This window comes from Mastigoproctus giganteus, chromosome 4 (assembly GCF_048544385.1).
Source record: "Mastigoproctus giganteus isolate SK-2022 chromosome 4, ASM4854438v1, whole genome shotgun sequence".
Taxonomy (NCBI): Eukaryota; Metazoa; Arthropoda; class Arachnida; order Uropygi; family Thelyphonidae; genus Mastigoproctus; species Mastigoproctus giganteus.
The window spans coordinates 84,066,265-84,093,948 of NC_143578.1; the positions used below are offsets into that span (position 1 = coordinate 84,066,265).

General features: G+C 35.5%; 1 protein-coding gene across 3 annotated transcripts in view; it reads right to left on the minus strand.

Moving 5' to 3' along the window:
* The window catches only part of Hcf (Host cell factor), a 722,783-nt gene that overhangs the window by 293,317 nt on the left and 401,782 nt on the right, over positions 1–27,684 (minus strand). For all 3 annotated transcript variants that reach the window (XM_090372788.1, XM_090372787.1, XM_090372786.1), the window contains exons 15-16: positions 22,330–22,636; positions 11,885–12,049 (exon numbers count right to left, since the gene is read on the minus strand). In XM_090372788.1, coding sequence (XP_090228914.1) covers positions 11,885–12,049; positions 22,330–22,636 — 472 coding nt within the window. The remainder of the gene's footprint in view (positions 1–11,884; positions 12,050–22,329; positions 22,637–27,684) is intronic.

Genomic DNA, 27,684 nt, shown 5'->3' on the forward strand with positions numbered 1-27,684 from the left:
ATAATCGTAATAAAATACATAAGTATTTTATTACGTAATAAAATATTGCTAATGCTTTTGCTTCTATCGTAAGAAAACATGTTTTTTGTTTGATTTTCTATCCAAACAGATGACAGCCATTCCATCCCTTCCAACTCTTTGTGTCTTGATCTAATGGATTTTAATTACACTTTGAGTTATTCCTGCTATGAAAGTTTTTATTTTCTCTGCATTCTTTCTAATTCTCAGCGTTGTCTCATTTAGGCCTGTAGCACGTGCAGTATCACATGGTCTTTCATTCCGCTCAAAGTGTTTCACAATTTCATATTTTTTCTCTATCGGCAGTGGCGGACTGGCCATAAGCCTTACCGGGGAAACCCCGGTGGGCCAGAGGCCGGTGTGATTTTGGCCATAAACCATAGTATGAGGGCACTATAAATTTTCCCGGGTAAGAATTTTTGACCCAGTCTGCCTCTGTTTATCGATATTGCTTTTCTTTTTCACCAGGACGCTTCCTTTTCACACCTTTTAAGTATTTCACTCATTTTTAGGGAATAAAGCACAATTACAAAATGAGGAGGCATGCTTGATACACATAAGCTAAGCTGCACGCGTGTAGCAACTGAACAAACAAAACTGTAAAAGCAGAGATGCACTATTAACACCTCACATTTTACTAAAGCACATTTATGGGGGTTACTACCATAAAACAATAAAAACAATTTCCAGTTGCATTTCTGCTAGTGGAATCTGTTATAAACTGGTAGTAAACTTGATCTAATGGCATTTGCGATAATACCGATAGCTGGAATAGCTGGATAATACCGATAGCTGGTGGGTTTTTACTTTATTATGGTGAAATGTGTTTCCCCTTCACTGATATAAAAAACATAAATACATTTTCAGAATCTTCTCTTCATTCCTTTCGTGTTGCATTCAGTTGGGGAGATTCCGCGTTCGACTCCCATTTCTTGACAACACAAAGGCGAATCGTGCATAAGCGAATTCGATTCGTGTTATATAAGATACCGTTCCTCTATTTATAAATCGTGTATGATCGAATTCGTGTAGTGTAAGCGTGTGTTATACGAGAACTGACTGTACTTAATACCATGCAGGAATTGAAGGTTGGGGGATAAAAGAAGATAATTTTATGTTGACATTACACTTGAATTTCTGAAGATTTTAATTTTCAAGAAATACATATGAAGGAATGTTGTTCCAGAAAACATAAGTTGAGGGAATATATGAGGACTAAGAAAAGTTAGTTCTGCGTGTTTCAAGTTGGATGGTAAAAGGATGCTAACCTTTTGCAGCACATGTTCAGACTTGTATGTGAAAGAGTGCAAATTATAGAAGCTAATTCAGAAGAACAGTGCCCCTGAAAGTACCTATAGAAAAGGCATGTGTGCCAGAAACAAAACTTCAATGAGACAGAATGGAGAGACTGTTAGAGATCGGTAATTAATTAACCTAAGTGCCATCTTTTGAACAGAATCTAGAAATCCGAGAAAAGTTTTAAGGGCAGCACCCTAGATGTAGGAACAATATTCGATGGTAGGGTGGATTTGCTATTTGAACAGAGTGAGTAGCTGTTTGGAAGAAAATAATGCTGAGAGCAACGGAGAAAACCTAAATTTTTAGATGCAGAGGTAGCAATATTTATGATGTGCTTAAGCAGAGAGAGAGAGAGAGAGAGATTAGAAGTCAGAATAATCTCTAATGGAGATATGTGATCATCTTGACTAGTAATTTGTGTGTCATCGAACATAAGCATAGGAGCAGAAGAATACTTTTTTTTTTTAAGATATATAAGCCAAGAATGGGTTTTAGAGGGATATGAAATCAACTAAGTTATTTTTGCTCCACTGTAGAATTACCAGAAGGTGAGCATTTAAGGAATTGTTAGTGGATATTGGAAGAGTTGAAGCTGTTTGTGCAAGGCAACGTTTCTCAACAGGAAGGTGGAATGCAATCACCAAAACCATGAATAAGATTTCTTGTCACTGGAAAAAGGTCATTAATATACAAGAGGAAAAGAGTGGGAGAAAGAACCGAGCCTTGGGGGAACATCAGCATTAGTGGAGAAGTTAGAACACCATCTACAGTCTACCTTCACCTGCAGTGAGCAGTCAGAAAGAAAACAAGTGCAACTTCTGAGTTGCACCAAACTTTTTCATTGAATTTGTCCAGAGATGGGTAACATAAGTCAGCATGTTACCAGTAGAGTAACACTGATCGAATCCATACTGGCAGTTATTGATTAGATTGATGGTTTCTAGATAGTTTAGGAGTTAGCAGTTAATGGATTTCTCCATTATTTTCGAACGAGTAGAAGTACGTGCAATGGGACGATAACTGGATGAAGGGGATGTCACCTTTTTCAGGAACTGGAAGGGATAATAGAAGAAATCACAAGTGGAATAAGAAAGCGTAAAAGGGCAGCATAAAACAGGAGTAAGCTTAAGAGAACAGGTTTTGAGAACAATTGGAGAAATACTATCAGCTTTGGTGTTAGCAGAAAATGAAACTGGAGATTTGGATATAAACTAATTAATACATTTAAGATAAGGATGTCATACAAGGGGGTATCAAAAAATTCGTACTTTGACCTAGATAAAACATCAGTAGGAAGATGCTGTTTTTAATAAGTTGTCTACATATTCAATAACTAACATGTGAAATTTCATTCTGTAGTTAATCGTATACCAGAGGTGAAGCCTGGAATCTGGGGAAAGCTGCTATGGTTGACAAAGTGGAGTATTGAGTAGTGATCAAGTTCATGTGACATGTGACAATTGATTTCATCGTGGCAGTGGGAATTAGTTACGGGTCTGCCCACGGCATTTTACACGACCATCTGCACATGTCTAAGGCCTCCATATGATGGGTTTCATGATTGCTGATGCCTTTGCAGAAGCACTGACGAATGCAATGTTCTCATTAACTATTGGATTTGTATAATGTGAATGTTGGGTGTATCAGTATGATAAAAGACATGTCAAAGCAGTGGAAACACACCTCCTCTCCACCTCTCAAAAAAGGCAATAACCACTCCATCTGCGAAGAAGGTGATATTTCTGTGTTTTGGGACAAAAAAGGGGTTATCCTGACAAAAGAAGTATAACTCCTGAAAGGGGTTATACTTCTTGATTCCATACTTACCAGAGAACACTACAGAAATCTTTTGAAAAAGTTACGCAATGTTAACCAAAAGTGTCAGTCTTCAGTCAGATAACGCACTGGCTCACATGGCTGTTGCCACCACCAACTTTGTTGCCTAGTGCAGCTTCAAACTACTGCAGTTCCCACCCTATTCTCCTGACCTAGCACCGTCAGACTTCTTGTTTCAAGAAATGAAAAAACCATTGCATGGACGACGCTTTGATTCGTCTCAGGAAGTCAGCAATGATGCAGAATGGTGGTTTTAGGCAAAACGTGCAGACTTCTATGATCAAGGATGGGAGAAATGTGTTACTATACATGGAGAGCACAAAGAAAAGGATAAAAGTTCCTGTGAAGTTTCACCTTTCTAGGTCTATTATTTCTAGTAAGGGTAGGAACTTTTTGATACCCCCTCTTATATATATCTTGAACCTCTTATATATACCCCCTCTTGAATATATATCCTCCTTATCTTGAACAGCCTTAACACATTTCTTGGAAAACCAAGGTTTAGATAAAGGGTGAGATTTTAAGGTGGAGAGTGGAATGAAGGATTTCATCCCTATAGAATAATTTCACTGACACAATAATGAGCAAACGTTGATATCAGAAGACTTGAAACAGTAAACCAACCAAAGAAAAGAATAGAATCATGCAGATCACCCCATTTTGCATTCTTGTAATTCCAAATAATGCAAAGTTGAGAATGGCCATGAGAGAAAAGCCCCATCGGAGAAGAGACCATCACCAAGTTTTGATCTGAGGTGCCTAGAGGACCACTCACTTCAACTGTGTACTACTTAGAAGGGTTGTTTGTGAGAGAAAGGTTTAAGAGTGTTGACCATGTGATTGTCTGGTATTCTGGTACATAAATGAACAATCTGTGCAAGGTCATTAGTAACTGTAAAATTCTCAGCATCACGATCATCTGGATTTGTGTGACTAGAAAACAGAAGCCAGCTGGATAGGTCCGGGGTAGTACTATGGACTGGAGATGTCCAACTGTTTTCTCAATTTACAAAGGGGGGGGGGAGAACAAAGAGTGATGTGAATAATTACATACTATAAGGTTGAATTCTGTTCCAGGGAATATTATGGTTTCACCGATTAAAGAAATAATGCAGAACAATCTAGACAGGAATGTCATACGGCAAACAGTGTGGATTTGTTACACACAGTAAAAAAGGAACTGGATATAAAAAATAACTTTCATAAATTTTAAAAAAGCTTTTGATACTTGCACTTAACAGACTACTGTACAAACTGGAGTAGTGTGGCATTAAAGGCAAGTTACTGCAACAGAAAAGGGATGGATGAGGGGAAGAAGTTATTATGGGAACCCAGGGTTCAGTCTTGGGACCATTATTGTTTTCTACATTTGTTAATGATATCAATAAAGGCGTATCAGGCTTAACATCCAAGTTTTCAGGTGGCGCAAAGGTTGGAAGGGTGGTCAATGATAGCAACCAGGGTATGCTACTTCAAAAAGACCTAGACAAATTAGGCAGATGGGCTGAGAAGTGGCAATTGCAGTCACCAGAAGAAGGTTTTTGAATGTTGTACCCTGTAGATTTATTTTCCAATGCTGGCAGTGGAACATGAATCTATAGGGTATTGGAGAATGAAAAAAACCTAGGTGCAGACAGGGTGTCAGTGCAGCTCATGGGGTTTGTCAATGTTACAAGTATACATCATTGAATATCAATGGATTTTTCCAGCAAGGATAAATAGGCAATAATCCTGTGTATATAGCAATGATTATAAGGCAGTATAAAGAAGGTTAATATCCTATTGTATAAGCCACAACTTGAGTACTGTATACGGTACATTTTAGGAATGATATGGACCTACTGGAACTCATGCAAAGCAGGGCAGTGAGATTAATGGAGGGAACAAAATGACACTCTTACCAACAGATGCTTCAGTTTTGCAAATTATAGCATTTGAAAATTAGGCACCTGTAAGAACAATGATGGCATCCTTACTCTTGCTGAGAGAACACACAATGTGGCATAAATTGAAATTAAGGAAGGATGGTTCCAGAACAGATATGTGGAAATTTTCTTTCAGCCAATGGGTAGTTAATTATCAGAACAAAACTCCATCTGGTATTGCAGAAGGGGAGGGGGTTAGTTTTAATACATTTAAGGAGGAATTAGATGAATTATTAGAGTAGGTCACATTGATGTGTGTGTTTTGATAGTGATGATGTATAAGCTTGCTTCCTTGCATCTACCACTAGTAATACTAATACCTCCAAACAAACCCTTGTAGCAGCCTCTACTAAAGCTAGAAAGAAAAGTTGTGAAAATTTATATGTTGAAAAATGACATACATTTCATTTCTGTACATTGTGTATTTTATGAGAATTAAATTTGGAGATCTTATAACTTCAATACACACCACATTATTGTCCTCCCTTCTTTTTTTCTTTTAACTTTGTCTATATAGTAGAGTTGTACTTTTATAACTTTCATGTGAATTATCGACCAATGGCACGCTTTTTGCATTCAGATCTAACTTAAATATTAAAATGTTTATTTGAATTGCTAATGCAAGTTTTAATATATGATGTACTCACTGTGAATTTTGTATAATATTCACTAATTCTCAATGCGAGGAGGATTTCAACTGCATCATTCATCAACCAATTTTTTTTTTTTTTTTTTTTTTTTTTTTTAATTAGAAAAGTATATCGATAAAAATATTTTGTGTTGATACACAAAATGAATTGGATGTGTATAAGTTTACTCTGAACTATACAGTTTGTTTTTGTTTCTTCTTTTACTCCTTGGTGCTGTATATTGGAGGTGGGCTAGTCAGTAAATATATACAGGAAAATCCTGTTACAATGAATGCTGTTTTAACGAAAAATTTTATGATAACAAAAATATCTCTATATCCAACCAATAGACTTTATTCTTAGTGCTTTCTAACTCTTGTTTGAAAGAAATAAGTTTGACAAAACTCAAATACAACCAATTACTTCAAAAGTCCACCTATGCCTAAAAAGTATTGGTTTACAACAAAGGAAAACTTCATTAGAAAATGATGAATGAAACTGTACAACCCATATTGAAAATAAAAAGCTATAGAAATTCTTTTGATAAAAAAAAGAAAAAGAAAAAAAAAGAGAATTGCTTCTTTTTAAAAAACCCCTGTAGTCCCCATATATTTTTGATCACATTAAACAGTTAAACATTAAAACAAAACTAATGTGTTACTATTCATAAGTGAATAGTAACAATACATTTTATCTATTGTACCATATTTTTGAACACAGTATTTCTTATAATATCTCAAAACAATTCTTTATGAACAAAATATGTTTAGTTCTGCATTTATTTTTATTATTGATTTTAAAGTTGATATTTATGTAAAATAAAGTAAAAATTATTCCCTATGATATATTAAAAATTTGCAGCAGAATTCATTTACAGAAATGATGATTCTTTCCAAATAATTTTTGATCCCTGATGCCTGTCACAGAAATTATTCCAGGTATAACAAGATAGGACTTGCTATTTGGAAGTCAAAAATGTTACACTGCGTCAACCAAATCCTCTGCTTACAACTTCACAATTGTGAGACTGCACCTAACACTGGATATACCCTAAATGCATATGGCATGAAACATGGCACCTAACATACTAAAGGGGACCACCGAGGTGTCTACCAACATGAGAAGGGGTAGAGGTGTGGCAACCACATGACACAGAGCAATGACTGCCCTTTTGTTTCACCATGTAATATTAGGTAAGTCCAGTGCAAAATCACCACTTTTATTATCGAAAGCTTGAGGTGGAGAGACCCATGTTTAGTTTCCAAGGCAAACACTATCGATTCCAACATGAACCATGGGTGATGCCTTTCAAGGATGGGCAACATAACATGGTGAGCATCAATATTCTTTACATTCTAAGGGTACAGTTTTAAAATGGTATTTGTAGGCCTGCTGCTAGATAGATTGCCAGACCAAATATATTTTTAACTATCTAGCATTGAGACCAGCTACTAACTGGGTGGAGTCATGTGTGCAAGTGGGATAGGAGCCATTATCGAGATCATGTCTTGTCAAGGAGCTGGAAATATTTGTTACTGGCTGCTATACTATATCCAAAAATTTCATTAATTCATACAATATGTTCCAATTTTACTTTATCTACTTTATCTCCTTGTTCATTTCAAAAATATATATGTTCTAATATCAATGTCCATTCCTACCTGAAATATGCCAAGTCCAACTTACTGTTTCTAACAGTCTTCTCAATTACTTGCCACCTCAACCACTTCTCACAGTTGATGGTCACAGTTGCCCTAACTATTCAATTCTGATTTCTTTCCTTTCAAAGAGAAAAGATGTGTCTACATCCACTCTTATATTATAATCATCATCAGAGACTTCCTAATTTAGAATCTCCTCTGGCTTAAAATCTCTTTGCCCCATTCTGTCAAATTTCCCTGTGGCTTCTATCACTCTCAACTCCACTAAGCACTTGGAACTCTTTTACTTCCAATCTTTGAAACGTCTTTCTCCAGTTTAACTTTTCCAATAGTGAAGTAACTTCTCTTAGAGATTTTAAGGTCTACAGCAGTTAGCTTCAGTTTTCCAGTTATATGGATCCAGTTGGTCAAGATTCTGAGGCTTTGTAATTACTAATAACCTCACAGTTTGATTTACTTACTTGAATACGAGACAATTCTAATATCCTTCAACCAACATGTTTGATCCCTTTCTCAACAAAAACCTTTCAAAGTACATGGTCAATATTGGTATCCTTTAGGCATTTCAGATCACAAATTGGTGATGGCCTCTTCTCCAATGGAGCCTCCAATAAGAATTGTTTCCTTAGATATACATTCCATGTATATGCAATGTGCATACTACTTCCTTTATGACTGACAGATATAGAGGTGTGTATACAGGGTGTATCGTAAATAGTGGTCCAGAGTAAAGGAGTCGGTACACTGTGTTCTTAGGTATCACGTACAGGAATTTCAGTTACTTTTAGTCAAGATTCGCAAAGATTAAATTTTTTGCGAAACGACCTCCCTGAGTTATTGAGAGATGTCGACCAAGAAATACGAGACACAATGTGGCTGCAGAATGATGGCTGTCCCGCTCACTTCGCTGTTATTGTACGAGAACATTTAAATCAAACTTTTCCACAAAGATGGATTGGGCGGTTAGGCCCAATTTTATGGCCACCACGTTCACCGAATCTCAACCCCCTAGATTTTTTCTACTGGGGGTGTCTGAAAGAAAAGGTCTACAAAGAGGAAATCACTTCTGTCGAACAATTGCGTCAAAGGATTCAAACAGCGGCTGAAGAAATTAATGCAAACGGATTTGCTCGCAGACTCAAAAACGATCTTTTATTCGGCGATGCAGAGCATGCATCACCGCTAATGGTGGCCATTTTGAGCATTTCGTTTAGTTGAAATAAATAGTTAATTTGAAAAGAATGTTTTATTTCAAAAAACCCAATCAAAGAACTTAAAATAAAAAAGCTTTGAATCCAAAATATCTTAGGCAGTTAAGCTGCTTTTTGTTTTAAATGCCAATAACTTTTTTTTCTGAACTGTTAGCAATTAATGTTGTACCATTTTAGAATCTTGATTTAATAATGATTTTTTTAAATTAATGGGCACTGGCAGTGTAGTACTTTTTTTAGACAATATGCACCTAAAGTCACATGACTTTTTGGAGATGAGTATCGAAATAGGAAAAAAATGAATTTCTTTAAAAACCTTTGACTTTAAATTAGTTGAATGTATTTGTTTACGATAGTGCACCTATTCAGGAGTAATAATAAAAAAACAGAATTAAAAAATATTGATATTTGTTGAAATTTTTATAGGCAAATTAGTGATGCAAGACACAGAAATTTAAAAAAAAAAAAAATGAAATTTATTTTTTTCCGAGAATCTTGACTAAAAGTAACTGAAATTACTGTACGTGATACCTAAGAACACAGTGTACCGACTACTTTACTCTGGACCACTATTTACGATACACCCTGTATGTATTTAGACATGTTGAGACCCTGCAAGTCAGGTAGTTAGATATACGTGCAAAGTGTTTATTCTACATTGTTGTTTTCTGGTGCCGTCATGTTAACTAGTAGCTGCTGCTAACACAATTTTCATATTCTGTATCTTCCACAATGGCAACTCATGGTTTTGTGAATAATTCAAATATATTTTATAACATTTGAAGTAACTATCATGTGGTGAAACAAAGGTAGAATATAACATCATTGTGAAAAATGTATATTTTGGAATTAAATTAAACGATCAAGATAAAAGTTGACCCTCCCCCATAAAATGTGCTGCACATACATATGGAGGGCTTGTGATCATGGAAATGTGGTAAAAACAAAGTCATTACATATACCATTCACATGGTGTGTGTGTGTGGGGGGGGAGTAGAAGTAAGTGCAATGGGACAATAATTGGATGTGACTTGTCGCCCTTTATAAGAACTAGCTGGATATTAGCAAATTTCCTGGCAGAAGGGAAAACACCTTTGGAATAAGAAAGTGAAAAAAGGTGACATAGAACAGGAGTTCTATGTCACCTTTTTTCAGGAGCACAGATTTTAAGAACAAGTGGGGAAATACCATCAGGAACTGGCACTTTTTTAGCATAAAGATTATTCAGAATCTTTCTGACATCCTTTTGACAGAAGCCCAAAAGAGGCAGTGAAAGCAGTGTACTGGGAATGGTAGGAGGTGGTTTACCAAGATCATCAATACAACAGTTGGAAGCAAAGTGGGATGCTAGTAGGTTTTTTTTTTTTTTTTTTTTTTTTAGGAAACAATAAACACTCAGATTATAAGAAAATTGTGAGTGACATGCTGGAAAATTCATCATATTAGGCTGTAATATGAGTGTTCAGGTCACTTCTTGTGGCTCATTTCGACTTTGCCAGAAATTTAGGTATATAAAGTGAAGAGCAGGGGGGAAATGTCATCAGGATATAAGAAATGGTATTATCAAGTATCAAGGGAGATTGAATGTCAGTATGATGGCCAATTACTACAACTAAAACTAGCTGCCTGAGGAAGGTGGCACAGAACAGAAGTAAGTTCAGGAGCGCAGATTTTGAGAACAAGTGGGGAAATACCATCAGGACCTGGTGCTTTTTTAGCATAAAGATTATTCAAAATCTTTACGTTAAAAATATATTTCATCTTTTCTTAACAGATTAAATTACTTACTGGTGAAATTTTTTGGTTTTTATAAAAAAATTAAATGTTATAAAATTTTTAGCTATAGCTCATGTTTATATGGTACTCACCTGTTAATCATATGGTTAAAGAAGTGGAATTCAAGTAAGGTGAAATTAATGAAGAATTGTAAGTTAAAAAATGTTTTAATGTTTTGTAAGTTAAAAAATGCCCTAAGGAGAAAAAGTGCATGACTCTTTTCCCAGGTTGTCATACATAAATAAACAGTGCTGTAGACTAAAAACCAAGAGTCTTGATGTGAGACTTTCTAAAACAAAATAAGTTGGTTATATTGTGAAAAGAAGTTTTTTTGGACTTTTTTTTTATATTGTTGATATAAAAAGGATGCATTGTTGAATCACATGTAGGGAATTTTATACATATTAGATGCCATATTGGTGAAAGGTTTGCTGATAATTTTTTATTCAAAATATCATATAGTAAATTTTGCCAGAACCATTCAGTAGCTAAGGCTATATTGTATTAATTTATGACTAGAGCTTAGTTTAATTAAGATTATTGATGAATCTATTTGAGGGGTATGGTGTGATGTTGTACATGTTGGAGGTGAGCTCTCTTACAAAATAGTTAAGAGGTGAGTACCATAAAAACATAAGCTATAGCTAAAAATTTAATGATGAAATAACGGCACTATAAGTCTTTGCTAAAATTAACGTAAAAATTAAATATTTAAAAATGTTTATTTTCAAAATAAAAAACGGGAACAAAAAAAAAAAAAAAAAAAAAAAATTTTATTCTGAAGATTGCAAAATTGATTTAATTTCATAGATCTGGGAGGAGAATGAGCAGGATGAGAGAGAAAATTCAGTAAATAAAAAGAAATATTTATTGAATAAGCATAACAGCCAAAATGATTTTCAGTATACCATGTTTTGACACAAAAAGGTGGATGGAATAATGTTACAGCAACGTTACTGTATAATTAAAAAAAATCATGGATTCTGTCAAACCATCTGGATTTTAGTCCTTATGAATATGGAGTCACTACTATATATAAAATTTGAACGAAAACTATTTTTTTTTGTTTGTTTACTTTTGGCAAAAGTTAAGTTTATTGTGCTACTTACCACAACTAAAGGACATATATGGTTTAACATCAATTCAAGTACCATATCTTTAATAATAATAATATACTAATTATTAACTTTAATAACAATAATAATCTATTGATGTTAACACAGACAGTGCATACTCATTTACTGCCAGTTTGAAATTTCCTGTTTGATTGCAAAAAAATGATATATATTTTTTCATAACAAATAAATACTTAGCTTACTTCTGCAATAAGTTTCTATAGTATGTATGTGATCTACAAAATATTAATGTCTCTACCACTCTTTGGCCTTTGTGCTTTTAATTCTTTAAATAAGAACCCCTTTTCTATATAACTTCATTTTCTTCTTATAAATTCAAATTTATAAGTATAAAAAAAGTGGTCTCTTCCAATTTTATAAATACAGTGAAATGAAAGCTTGTAAAACCAATACCTGTGGATGCTGCTGTGGTAATTATTGTGATGGCTTGTTGTCCTGAGGTTGTCAAACCTGAAGATGATACTACAATCATTTTCACCCCACTAGCAGTATTGACAGTATTTAACTGGGTCCCGGCAGCAATAGGTAAGACATTTACTGAAGTTGTACCAGTTTTAGCTATAAATAGTACAAGAATATAGTCAAATAATTTAAAAGGATACACAACATGCATGTACAAAAATAAAATAAAAGAGGATAAATACTTTATCTTCTAACTGTTTTCCAATAAGCAAGTGAATAGAATCTTCTCTTATTTTAGAGTTTCCACAACCTTGGCAGTAGAAATGCCAATGACCAAGCCAGACTCATCCTTCTGGTTTAGCTTGCTATGGTAATTAACTTCCAAAATGAAACACATTTTAAAACTGTTGATAAAGTAAATTTGCGTAACATTCAAAATATCTATGAGTAATGACCTCAGTCTTGGATGTGAAGCACAATGGATTGGAAAATATTGCTACTTCAGTTTTTTAAGTCTAAACCGTAAAACAGGGGCATTATCAACACTGAGTGTCAGACAGTTTTTTAAAAGAATCACATATGTTTTCAGGTCATCCAGAATTTGACCAGCTGAAAGCAAGCTGCTTTCGATTTTACATAATTTTATTTTAACAAAAGTTTACCAGAATGAGATGTTATATTGAATCACTTTGGTTACTGCAATCTGTAGCAATGTAAAATGGGGAATTTTCAGTCAACACTTCCTTTCTTTCCCTCTCTGCAATTTCATTAAACAATGCTTGTTGTTTTTGTTTTTCTACAACTGTATTAATTTTGCTCTTTTGCTATCAGTAAACATTTCTGAAAACAACATGCCTTCATGATCAGTATAACTCACTGAAAGATTAAAATTATTAAGCTTATTTGTTTGCAAATGTAGAAGGGAGTTGATGATGATCTGCAAGTTTTTTGTGATCATTTGGATATGCTGCATAAAGTTATGTCTGAGTGATTTGAGGTTCTTCTTTTGATGGAAATTCCAGATTGGGTGATAAATCCATTTTCAGATACTGACAAAGCTAAGATAGTGGAGGAAGACCTAACGAGTGACAAAATGACGCTGAGCTGAAGCCAAAGTCGAAGAAATTATATCAAGAGTTTTAACTACAGAAGGAAATTTCTGAATGCTACCGTGGACTATGGACAGTGGTTAAGAAGCTCCTTGTTGATTTCATCATCACATTTCGTGGAAAGTGATTAAATGTAGTCATCCAACTTCTCTCCAGGTAAAGAAATCAACTCCAGATTGCTAAACATGGTGATATAAGACTACTGCCAAGTGACTAAAACATAAATGGAAGGCCCATTGTTTGGTTTAAAGTCCATCCATCGCATTAAGAATTTAATGAATATAAGTAGTCACTAAATGTAGTATCTAAGGCTCTTGCTAAATAACTATCAGATTATGAATATATGGTATCACTGGATCTAGTTCATCAACTTTGTTGAATTAATTAAACTAAAAAGTTTTAAATGGATTTCGAATAAATGCAGAATTAATAGTTACTCTTTTGAATTTTATTGTGGTATAATCTTCCTTAGTGGGTAGTGCAATCAACTAGTGTGAATAATGGTTTTTACAGGGTAGAGTAGGGGTCTGTGGGGAAGAGTTTATGAAACCAAGGGAGTGGTGGCTGAAAAGGTTTGGATACCACTGGTCTTGGATTTCTAAAACCAACAGTGGAAGGAGAAAAAAACCTAGTGCTGTCTTTATAACCCACAGACAAAATGTCAATCTTCTTAATGGAAAAAAAATATATCCCCACAGAATAAAAAAAATTTGGATTGGCAGGTCTAAATGTAAACAAAGTATTTTTTGAATAAAAAAGCATAATTGTAACTGTCGTGGCATAATTGTAACTTATGCCACGACAGTGTTTCTGCTCACATTATGGCAATTTCTGACAACCATCCAAATCCTCATTATTCAGATGACTGCGCCACAAGATTTTTTATTTCTTTCGCAAGCTAAAGAAATCATTAAAGGGATGATAAGTTTCCAATAAAGCAGAAATTTTAAAACTGTTGCTTTAACAGAAGGAATTTTACAATAGACTCTTATTGGTATCTCTGATGGCAATCATTTTTCTTTTGGATGCGGTTACAGTTTGGAGGAGAGGTGAGAACTGACCCTAATGTGAGGAAAGGTTTTGCCATTTTATAGAATTGTATTAAATGCAAGACTCCATCTACATTGGAATTCTTTCTCTCTGTCTCAACTGAGTGAATTTTTCTGTATTCATTATGATTTTAAAAGGGAGGGGGAGAAAGGAAGTGAAAAAAGAATCTGACAATGACTACTTAAACTTATGCTCTTACATGGGCGACCTTCGCGGCACCTTCGTAGCCATGTGGGAAGGAGCAGCAGTGCGCAGCACACGCTTCTTGATTAGACCAGGTTCAAACCTGTCACCACCAAATACGGAGGATGCGGAAAGGTCAGGGAATGACTACCGCATATTCCCGGAGAAATATGGCCTTAGTTGCTAATGCTCCTAAAACAATGGGCGACCTTCGCAATGAAAATGGTCTTAATGTCCCTATCTCCTTTACCTAAAGAGGCTAGGTCTACATTAAGACTGCATACCTAATGTCTTCAGTTGCACTCAGCACAAACATGTGGTGAAGTAACGATTTAGAGAATTTAATATCCTCCTCCTCAAAGAATGCAACATTTTTCTAAATTAATATCAGCCTATTTATAAACTGAGAAGCTTCTTTCGGCCTTTAAGATTTTGAGAAAAAAAAAAAAAACTACCTAGAAATTTTTCAGATAAATGCCTTTTATGTTTCTGCATAAGAATCTAATAGAGGAAAAGTGTAAAAATATCTTTGCCTCTGCATTCTATTGTGCATTACAGCCACTACATGAGCACAATACCACCCTTGAAAAAGCTGTCTGCAATCTTTCCAAATATTAATAAAAAGGGGCAGTAGAAAACTCAGGGTAGTTTCTCTTTAAACAAAGGAATTATGGTGGAAGGATTCATTACACAGCCTTCAGATTTTGTTTGAGAGGTCTTTAAAGCCACGATAAACCTTTTCATATTTCGGTAAATTAACTGTACAATTCTAAAAGCAAATTTAGTTTGAGAATCAAAGTTTACATATAATGATTTGACATTCACAAATGATCCTGAACAAGACTGCACAACTTCTTACATATATGATATGTATGCTCTCTCTCTCTCTAACTTGCCCAAAATGACTTGCATATTTGTATCCATCCCCTTTCTACAAGGTTGTAGTCAGGTCTAAACTTAATTTGTTAATGTGAGCTGTGATATATACTGCACCATCACAACTCTAAATAAACAAAAATTTATTCGGTGATTGAAACAAGACTGATTATTACAAGATTAATTACATTCTACAATTTCATTTGCTACTTCTTGCTATAGAATAAATAACAAACATCACAGCAACAAATATATGTTCTGTCATTTAATATAAGGTATTAAAACTTTAGTTATAAAGCATCTCTTAATTCATATTCTTAAATTTTTAAGGCTACTACAGCAAACCTAGCAGAAATCACCATAATCATATATAAGAAGATTACTTTACTAAAATACCTTTCCCACAATACATTTACAACTAATCAGAGTTATTAACTCTAACAGCAGTCAAAAAAACCTGCGGGTTAGGGTTGAATTTGAAAGTGTCTCCAATTCTGCCAAGACACAATAGCAGGTGAAATATGATGAGAACCTTGTTGATCAATGAGGCCCTGGAGAGACTGTGCAAGGTTCAAGGGGTACAATTTTTCTCGGACTGGTCTGTGCTTGTTAACAGGGGAGACTGCTTCTACAGTTATGGGATACACTTAAATAGAAAGGGTGCAAGAAAATTTGCTGATACTATAGAGGCAGAGTTAGGTGGGTCGGAAAAATTGCTAGCTTGGGGGAATACACGGACTAATAGATTGACAGTAGTCGCTGGAAGAGGTGAAAGTGATTCTTGCACTGCTTCTATTGAAATGCAATTGAGTAGCAGCCTGGAAAGCAAGGCAATGGGGATTTCCAGGACCGCTGGGAGTCGTTGTTATTTGGAGTTAGCAACTAAGGCCTTATTGCTTTGGGGATATGCGGTGGTCATTCCCTGACCTTTCCGCATCCACCGTATTTGGTGGCCATGGGCTTGAACCCCGGTCTAATCAAGAAACATGTGCTACGCACTGCTGCTCCTGCCCACCTGGCTACGGAGGGGCGCCGCTGGGAGTCATAGTGGAACAAGTAAATACATGGGCTGTGTTAGGGTAACTAAGAGTAGAAACAGGAGATTGTATACCAATGCTAGGAGTATAGTTAATAAATTCGATGAGCTTGAAATGCTAGTCAAGACATCAAAGGCAGATATTGTTGGGATAATAGAGAGGTGGTGTCACACAGACATAAGCAGTGCAGAATTGGAATTTGGGGAGTACACTGTGTACAGAAAGGACAGACAGGACAGGAAGGGAGGAGGAGTTATGCTGTTAGTTAAGAAACACAAAATCTAAGGAAGTGCATCCAAGAGATGTTGGTGGACAATGCAATATTGAGTCTGTTTGGTGTGACATAAGCACTGGGAAAGGAAAAATGAAAATAGGAGTGTGTTATAGGCTTAATGAATCTAATGAGTACAATGAGCAATTGTGCAGGGAAATAGAGTGGGCCAGTAAATCAGAGTGTCTTATAATAGGGGATTTTGATTTCCCAGAGTTGAATGGAATTTGTGGGTTGGTCATTCACACACTAGCAAGGCTTTTGTGAATTTATTGGATGATTGTTTTCTACAGCACCATGTTCGGAAGGAAACTAGAGTGAGTAATACTCTTGATCTGATTATCAATAGTGATTCTCCATGCATTAAGAATCTGCAGATAAAGGAACCACTAGGTGGCAATGATCACAGTGTGCTGAAGTGGGATTAACTCAAAGAGATAACTACCATCAAGGGTAAAGGAAAGGGTTTTTGCTTTCGTAAAGGTGACTACAGTGGTCAGAGACAGTATTTAAATTCTATAAGGTGGGACCAACTGATGATGTTACCAACAGCAAATTCAAAATGGGAAGCATTCAAAGAATTAATCTTCAAAGCTACAAGGCTTTTCAACTAAGAAATATTGTTCAAGATTTAGGCCTAAATGGATGTCAGATGAACTAATTAGACAAGTGACAGAGAAGAAAAATGCATGAAATACATATAAAATAACAGGTGACACAGAAGCCTGAAAGATATAAGCTGGTCTGTAACCAAGTCACAAGGGAGGTTAGGCAGGCAAAGGCAGATTACCAGAAATCTTTGGTAAAGGATGCAAAGAAAAACAGCAAAGGGTTCTTTACTTATGTAAACTCTAGAAGGAAGGGGATGAATCAGATTGGTTCCCTTGATATTGATTGTTCAACTGTTAATGATCTTGCTCAGGTAGCTAACAAACTAAATGAATATTTTGGATCTACATTCACACATGAGGAGTTATTCAGGGAGGGGAATGCCAAGGTGTATTAAACCTCTGGCATTCCCCTCTGGCAGTAAGCTAGATAATCTTGTCATAACTGAGAGTAAAGTGGAGGAAAATTGTCGAAGAAAAATAAGAAAGACATCTAGGATGGATGGAATCTATCTAGTTATATTAAAGGAGGCGGCAAAGGAAGTAAGAAAACCCTTAGCATTAATTATGAGAGCTTCCTTGTACTCAGGGGAGGTACCTATGGAACGCAGATGTGAAAATGTCACCCCAAACCACAAAGGAGAATCAAACGGAGACAGGTAATTACAGACTTGTTAGTTTAACTTCTGTTCCAGGGAAATTAAAATGAGGCACTGGTTAAAGAAGCATTGCAGAATCATGTAGATAAGACTTCAGTTATAGCTCGGCCACAGCATGGGTTTGTTAAGGGGAAGTCTTGTCTGACCAATTTAATTGGATACTATGATGTAGTCACAAAGGAACTGGATATAAAGAATAAATTTGATATCATATATTTGGATCTTAGAAAGGCCTTTGATACTGCTGCACATGGAAGACGGCTGCACAAATTGGAGAAGTATGGCATTGGAGGCAAATTGCTGCTATGGATAAAGGGATGATTGAATGGGAGGAGACAGAGAGTGGTAATTAATGGACACTGCTCTTTGTGGACTAATGTTATTAGTGGAGTCCCTCAGAGTTCAGTGTTGGATCCACTGTTGTTTTCTGTATTTATAAATGCTGCTGCAACAGGATCTAGAAAATTAAGCCTGACATACCATCATCACACTGATGATGGTATATCAGGCTTAATGTCCAAGTTTGCAGATGATACGAAGGTTGGCAGGATTGTTAATGACACTAATGACAGAATGCTGCTGCAACAGGATCTAGAAAAGATGGGCTGAGAGGTGGCAAATGAAGTTTGAACATTGACAAATATAAAGTTTCTTCTTTCTTTCTTCGCTTACATTAACACTTTATCCACAAATAACCTTTTCCACAATTCTGTGGTGCTTCTTAAATTTATCTAGCCACCCAGTGCTTGCATTAAATTCTGTATGTCCAAGGGACTGTGCAAATTTCAGAGCTTGTTGCTTAATTATTGGACCCGATATTGGTATATTCTTTTCACATATCATTTGCACCCATTTTAAAACAGCTTTATAAACATCTTCGTATATACACAACTTAATTTTCTTCTTGTCTGCTCCTCCTTCAATTGCATTTAAAATTTATTCTCGATTTTTTAAAATCGTAGATAAACTGCTTGCAGGTATGCCATATTTCTCCGTAACATCTTTTTTCTTAAAACCCTGGTCAATATCATGAAGAATCTTTACTTTATCATTAATACTTCAACACTTTCTCTTCGACATTGTTTCCGCAATTGTAAAAATTATTCGACTGCAGCTCTTGCCGATACGCACACAGCAAACTTCGTGCGCTGGCCATATAGTGAATTGTCAGTACCGCCTACTCAATGACATTCACTTGCCAATTCAACAGTATCACTTGACCTTTCCTATCAATCACCTTGAAGAAATATATGACTTTGTGAATTTCTTTTATTCTGCTTTCATTCATATATACACGAAAGAAAATTTATGGTTAATGTATGCTCTATGTTACTTTTCAGAAAAAAAAAAAAAAATACAAGAGCATATAGCCTATGTGATTGATGACAAATTGTTCTAAAAGAACAAAATTAAAAAAAATAAAAAAAAATTCATGAAAACCATGTACTGGAAGTCCAGTTAGATGAGAACGGACATATCATATAATGATTGACAGGAAGGTCACATGGTATGGCTGAGGTGAGAAGTGAATTTCACTCAGTAGGCGTTACTAAAATCTGACTATGGGAGCATGCTATGTATTGCCACCGCAGCGAATTTCGTTTTCCCCTGAGCCAACATCAATTTACAAATCTACCCCATTTATTGTAAAGTTTATGACCACTTTTAAGAAACCCATTTGGTTTTATAACTGTAACAAAAATTGAAACAAAGACTATCCAACGGGCATCATTGGCCACAAGTATTCACAAAAAGGATCATTAATTCCAGATGCTAATGTGCAATTTGGAGAGAAGGGGGCCGTATATTTGAGCGACTGTTTAGCAGTAAATGCTTGAAATCTTCAAAAATGCTTTTACTAATTTTTTTAAAAATTCGTTATAGAGAGACTAACACTTCGCTATATGGGGTGAATTTTACATGTAATTTCGTTTCAAGGTGCAATGTTTTGCAAAAAAATTCGTAATATAGAGAAATTCGTTAAATAGAAGTTTGTAATAGAGAAGTTCCACTGCATATATGCATTTTCTAAATATGTAAATAATATAAAGATATATTTTATATATATATATATTAACGCTTTACCAGGCAAGTTAAATGTATAACATTAACAGGCACAACGGTGGATTTTTTTCACAATTGTTATGCTTGAAACAACAGCATGAACATTCAAACAAACAAAACAAAAAACCCTGCATATTGCAGTGATTGGATACTACTGAGAAGCATGCTTCAGACATAAATGGCATTTGACTCTGGTGATTGTTTCCAAATGTCTGCTTGAAATCAAAGATTGTGCTAATGCATGTCTTTTACTGGATGCCAGATGCCACCAATTTTAAATTCTTGCTTTAGAGTACTTGATAATTATATAACAGAATTAGTCTCATGAAGCCTAATGAAAACTTTCCTATAAATTATTTTTTTTATGGCCAAACTTCTTCTATAACAAAAGAATTAATAATTAATATAGATTAATAGATAGTCGCACCCAGAGCTATAGTTGAGGGTATATGAGGATATATCCTCAACTATATGGATTTTTTTTATTTTATTTTAAAGGTGAATAGCGTATACCTTATGGTTTTTGATGAAAGACTAGAAAAAAACAAATATTAAAATATTTACTGAAAATTAAAAAATAAATTTATTAGAATTAGATTCTTAGGCAATAGTTAGTTTTATGCAACCAAAGCAAATTTGATTAATAAGCCTGATACACCCAGCATACTCTGCTTTTCGCAACATTCATAGAGTACAGGTAACCCTCATATAAGATGGTTATTAGGTTCCTATAAAATGTCGTGTTGTGCAAAACCGTGTTATACAGGACTAAGAAAAAGTTTCTTAGTCCTTATTTCATTAACAAAACTAACAAAAATACACCATTCTAGATTTCGTGTATCTTCTGCTCTCTTTAAAAAATTAGTAATCTGAGTTTGTTTGCTCTTGCTTGATAAATATTTGTGAATTCCATTGTATAGAACTAAGCATTTTTGAAGCTCCCTTTTGAACTTTTGGCTCCTTTCATTCAAGAATCTGAATTCAAAAAATAAGATTCAAATTGCTCGGCTAACGTTATGCCTCCCCTATGCTTTGTAGTGTGAAATTTTTAAATTTAGAATTTTCATCTGCACTATCATCATCTCAATTAATTTGGTTTTACTTCTGATGCCATTTGCACCAAATCCGCTATGCCGGCCTCTTTTTCTACCAGTAATTCTTGACGTCTTCAGTAATCACATCTTTTTTTTTTAGGAGCATCGGCGACTAAGGCCATGTATATTTTCTATAAATTGCACATGTCCTGAGGTCGATTTTCTGTTTTGGTGGTTGAAAAATCAGAGTTTCCGGGAGAAAAACCAGGCTACCCTTGTCTGACTAACTCAGCCATGTTGTGAAAAAGACCCATAAAAATTTCTCCCTTTATCAACAGGATTCGAACTCAGGTCTTTTCCACCCGGTGTGGGGAAGAGGAGGGTGATTCTGTCAACTGTGCTACCCATGACGGCTTCAGTAGTGATATCATCAAACCTTCCCCTCCTACCGATGTAGCAAGTTCTATTATTGCACCAATTCTGTTTTCTGCAGGTTCGACCATATTTCCTGAATGAACTGACTGTGGCCATACCTTTTTCCACATGCACTTAACACTGACAGTTTTACTTATTTCAGTGAAAAAATTCATAAATGTTTCCATGCCTCCATTACTTTAATAGATTCGGAATAAATTTTTTCCAAAATCCATTGTAACGATTTTCTGAGTTTTGAAGGTGAATATAATGCCTTGATCTAATGGCTGAATGTAAAAATTGTATTAACCCATTAGCGACAACTGTGGTGGTAGAAACATAACTTTGTTTGGATGGCCTGGTGTGCTATCCCACTACTTATCTTGAAATCTATATTTTTCCACAAGTTCAACAAGTACAAGTTCAATAGCACAGAACATAACACTGGAATTTCCCGACAAAATAAAATACAGGGATTTCTCAATAATTTTTTTTTTTTTTTTTTTTTTTTTGACTAGCAAGTCAACAGCAGGGATTCAAAAAAAGTGGAAATTTTGAAAAGTTACATCCAACTTAATAGCAGGATTTTCCCCGCACAAAAGCTCAAAAATACCGTTATGCGAGATTTACTGAAATTCTCTAACCATGTTATATAAGTACCGTGTTGTGCGAGGATTGCTGCAATTTATCAATTGTATTAGAGCAAAACTATGTTGTAAAAGTGCTGTGTTATACGGGGGTTACCTGTATGCATTCTGTTAATTTTAAAACTACAGCACTGATCACACCAGTAATGCAGGAATAATAAAATTTTCACATTGATGTCCTTTAATAAATATTTTTATTTTCAAATTTAAGTTGTTTTGTTGAATATATACCACCAGAGCAAACTCAAATTTAAAATATGCCTTTAAAGGATTAATAAACTGTGACTCATTAACACCAAGTTTAAAATAATAAAAACACAAATATTATTTGCAATGCATATATATATATATATGCAACCCATACATTTTTCTTCTCTGCCACGAGCCTGATATATATATATATATATATATATATATATATAGCAATTAAAAAATGATTTCCTAGCTGATAAAAGACAAGACATTATCTAACACATTTTATTACCTTTCCCGGCCTCCACTGTTGTTGTGCCTGCAGTAACTGTCTTCAACTGTGCGTGTGTAGTAACAACAATGATCTGTGTTGTAGGTGTAGTCAACTTCGGAACAGTAGTCAGTATCTTAGCAGTAGTACCAGGTTGTCCAGATTTTGGAGCAGCAATCACAATTGTTTGCTTTGGTATACTACTAATAGTAGTAGTGCCTGCACTAACTCCAGATGTCACAGCTGTTGTTGGCTTAGCCATCGTGAGTATATTTGTAGGAAGGGTGCGAAGGATAGTAGTAATAACCTTTTGAGCCTGGACAGAGCTCTGTGACCATGCATGCAAAATGAATAGAAAACAGCATATGAATATTAACTTGCAAAACATAAAAATTATGAAATGAATAATAAAAAAATATTATGATAACATATACAACTTTTATGCATTCAAGTCAATTCTAACATTTCTATTTGGCAGTATGATAATACCATTAATCATAAATTATCAGTTCTAGGAATGATATAAAGAAATATTTTGAGTAACAGTAAGAAGACAATCATTCTTTCAATGGTCAGATCACACTGTACAGAGGTAAAGATGCATACAACGAGAGAAGACTGCTTTTAGATGAGAAAAAAAAAAAAAAAAAAAATATATATATATATATGTGTGTGTGTGTGTGTGTGTGTGTGTGTGTGTGTGTGTGTGTGTGTGTGTGTGTGTGTGTGTGTGTGTGTGTGTGTGTCGGAACCAGAGAATAATAAAATTTGTTCTATTTTGCAACATAGAAAGTCTAGAATTTTCCAGAACAGGTGGCAATTTGGTTGGGCATGTGAAGAGATTTCTTTTTATCTGTTGTTAATGGCAAGCAATTTCAGAGTGTTTTTTATAATCTCCCTTTCTGAATTAAGATCTATATATATATTTTATTTATTTTTTTGTAAAGGAAATCAACCTCAAACAACAAAGAAAAGACTGTTAAGACATTGAAAAAATGTTACACAGGAGGAAGGCTGTGTGAATTATAGAAGCATTAGAGAGATGAATGTAAATCCTTTGCATCAGAAAGATAACTCAGGCTGACCAATGATAATATGGGATTCCATATTCAGAATACTGAAAGATCTAAAATTCGGAAGGTTTTCACAAAATCCCCCCCCCCACACACACACACACCTTTAAATCCAATTATGTGATGACATTACAGCATTACTCCATCCACATGTTTATCAGAACATGGTATACAATTATTTTTTCATGAAATTTTAATGGCCACTTTGCTTACATGTGAAAGTGTAACTAACAGAGATTATGGGGAAAGTTCCTTCCATCGTAAGTGGTTCAACTTCTACACATCGCAGTGTGCTACTGCAACAGGACTTAGACAAGTTGGGCGGAAGGGCTGAGAAGTGGCAACTGACGTTTAACATTGACAAATGCAAAGTAATGCATATGGGTAGAAGTAACCCTAGAGGAACGTATCAACTGTGATGGTATGTGTGGTTTCATTTTCTACCACTTACGGTGGTAGGAAATGAAAAAGACCTGGGAGTGATTGTGCAGTCAGATATGAAGTTTTCTGAGCAATGCAGACAGGCTGCCAGAGCAGGTCATGGGGTATTGTCAATGATATACAGGAATTTTGCTAGCAGGGAAAAGGAGGTGATTAGCCCTTTATATAAGGAAATGGTCAAGTCATGCATTATGGTCATGCCTAAAATGAGGCCTCCAGACCTGAGTACTGCGTACAGGTCTGGAGGCCTCATTTTAGGAAGGATGTAGAGTAGCTTGGGCATGTACAGAGAAGGGCAACAAAATGGGTGAGGGGATTGAAATGGTTTTCTTACCAAGAAAGGCTTAAGTTCTGCAAATTGCAGTGGCTGGAGACTAGGCACCTGCAAGGTGGTCTGATTGAGGTGTATAAGGCCTTGAATGTGTTGAACAGGCTCAATTCTGATGCGATTCTTCCTCTCACTCAGATTACAAACCTGAGGGGGCAAAGATTCAAATCGAGGAGGAAAGATAGTTGTAGAATAGATGTGCAGAAATTTTCCTTTAGCCAACAGGTAGTTCATTACTGGAACAAACTTCCATCTGTGTTGTGGAAGTTGACAGCTTATATAAATTCAAGGATGAATTGGGCAAAGCATTTAGAGGGAATAGATGTTTGAAAATTTTTTTTTTTTTTGGCTGATGCTACATAAGCTTGCTTTCTTGCATCACATGCCTCTACTACTACTACTACTACTATGTGTTATTATGTTTCAGAACAATTTTTGGCAACCAACTGCACTTGTCTGTAACATCAAAGTGATGCTTCCAATTTTTACCATCAGCATAAAAGCCATTTAAAACTGGTATGTAACTTTTCAATTAATTTTGACTTGAGCTGTTTCAATATAAAAAGACAGCTGATCTTTGTCATAACAGATACTGCATTGTCATGACAATGACCAAACAATCCAAGAGAAAACCCAGCTTTTAAAAAATAACAATAATATATAAATAATGACCATGCTGAGCAAATGCCACGAGCTAGGTCACAATGTCTATGTGTCTGCAATTCTGCCCAGACACGATAGGAGGGATTATATGTTAAAAGCCTTGTGGATTAACTAAAAGCTTGAAGGACTCTGCAAGGCTTTAGGGGGGAAATTTCTATCAGCATGGCCCATACTTGTAGGTAGAAGGAATTTGTTTTATAGAGATGGGATACACTTAAACAAAGGGTGCAAAGGTTTTTGCCAGTATTATTGAGGATATCTTAAAGGTTCAGGGAAACTACTAGTAATACCTCAAGAGTTCTTATCTGTTACCCCAACTGGACATATTATCTAGATGTTCTGGGGACAGAAACGTTTCAAGTGAGCGGGTAGCTAATGTCAGGAAAGTGAGCCTAAAAAACTTCAAGAGTTGTGTTAGGGTGGTTAAATATACAAGAACAGCAAGTCTTAATTGTTTATATAGTAATGTTAGAAGTGCCATCAATAAAATGAGCAAATTCGAACTGCTGTTTAAAGCAAGTAATGTGGACATAATAGGGCTCACGGAGACGTGGTGCCACCCGGAAATTGGGGATGATGAGTTTCAGTATGGCTTGTATAATGTATTTAGGAAGAATAGGGTAGATAGAAGGGGTGGTGGGGTAATGCTTCGTATCAGAAGCAGCCTGAGCGCGACGATAGCTTTCCCGGATTCAGACGTTTCACATGTTAGTATAGGATCTGTACGGTGTGATATAGTTGGAAACAAAGGTATAATGCGAGTAGGAGTAATCTACAGACCAGATGATTGTGAAGATTATGACAAAAGCCTCTATATGCAAATGGAATGGGCAAGTAAGCGTCAATATCTTATTATGGGTGATTTCAATTTGCCTCTAATTGATTGGAGTGAATGGGAAGGAAACTTGACATGCGGAACAAAATTTTTAAATAAACTATACGTCTGTTATTTGCATCAACATGTCAGGGAAAGTACCAGAGAGAAGAATATCCTAGACCTCATCATCACCCATGAATCTTATGACATAACAGGGCTGACAGTAGAGGAACCAGTAGCAGGAAGTGATCACGGAGTTCTACAGTGGATGATGATAAAGGTAGCAGCAGTAAAAGGCAAAGGAATGGGTTTTAATTTCAGAAAAGGAAATTATGATGCCTTAAGGTATTAACATGGCCTCTATTAACTGGGTAGATATCGCACAGAGAATGAATACAATTGAACTGTGGCATGCTTTTAAAATATAATCAGAGATGCGTTGAATGGAAAGGTTACAGAGCAATAAAAAGTACTGAAGCCTATAACAGCTACAAGATGATCTGTGACAGAGCCACAGAAAAGGTTCAACAGGCAAAGGCAGTTTATGAGAAAGCACTAGCAAACAGAGCAAAAGAGGGGGGGGGATAAGGAATTCTTCATATATATAAATGCCAAGAAGAGCAGGACAGACGAGATCAAACCTTTACGTAAGGAAAAGGCGATATTATTAAATACACCAGCTGCTGTTGCAGATGAACTCAACAGTTATTTTGCATCAATATTTACAAATGAAAAACCTTGTGGCAATGGGAAATTGTGGGAGCGAAGTTGAAAAATATGTAATTAATGATATTGAAATTTCGCAAGATTATTTAATGAAAAAACTTTCAAGCCTACAGGCCAGTAAGGCTCCTGGAGTTGATGGAATATACCCTATAATCTTAAGGGAGGTGGCAAGTGATTGCATTGAACCATTGAGGCTAATTATGGTCAGAAAAATGGCAGCTATGCTTTAATTCAACAAAGTGTAAGGTATTACACCTGGGAAACAGTAATCCCAAAATAACTTATACTTGGCGGAGTTCAACTAAACCCAGTACTGGAGGAAAGGGACTTGGGTGTTACGATATGGTCAGACATGAAATTCTCTGAGCCTTGTAAACAGGTTGCAAGGAAGACCCATGGTGTCCTATTGAACTTTTGCAAGTAGAGATAGGGACGCGATAATCCCTTTATATAAGGCTTTTGTTAGACCACACTTGGAATACTGTGTTCAAGTATGGAGACCACACCTAAAGAAAGACACAGAACTTCTTGAAAGGGTGCAAAGACGGGTAACTCGCCTGGTGAGATCGGCAAAAGGGCATCCTTATGAAGAAAGACTTCGAATATGTGGGTTGCAGAGTTTGGAAACTAGACACCTTAGAGGCATCAGTAAAATGAATGAGGACAAAATTTTCAAAATTATAAATGATGCTAGAATTAGGGGACATAAATTCAAGTTATGGGGAAAATGTTTAGATTGGACTGCATGAAGTTTTATTTTAGCCAGGGAGTTATAAATTACGGGAATAAGTTGCGTACATGAGTGGTAGAGGCTGACAGTTTGGGGAAATTCAAAGGTCATCTGGATAGTACCATCGAGTGAGGGAAGTGCATAGGATGATAGGTTTAATTTCCTTTTCTTTTATTAATTATTATTATTTATTTTTAAAATTTTTTTTTGGCTGGTGCAACCATTACTAATACTAATACTAATAAAATAAAAAAAAAACTTAATGGGAGAGCGAAATGCTAATGGAGGGGGGGGGGAGTTTGGTTTGGTTTGGTTTGGGTTTTATTGGCGCATTAGCGACTAAGGCTATAATGCGCCAAGACCAGGTCATTTATAAAAAATTTTTTTTTTTTTTTAAATTTTCAGTGACCTAATTAGTTAGGTCACTATGTCAAAAAGGTATAACAAATATATAAAAGCACAAAGTAAAAATTTTATATAAGAGTAAAAATATTTATTGTTTTTAAAAAGCAAAAAACAGCAGACACATTGTCATTGTCAGATAAAATCTGACTGAGTGTATACGGCTCAGTCAGATGAATAAAAGCGGTAAAACGGA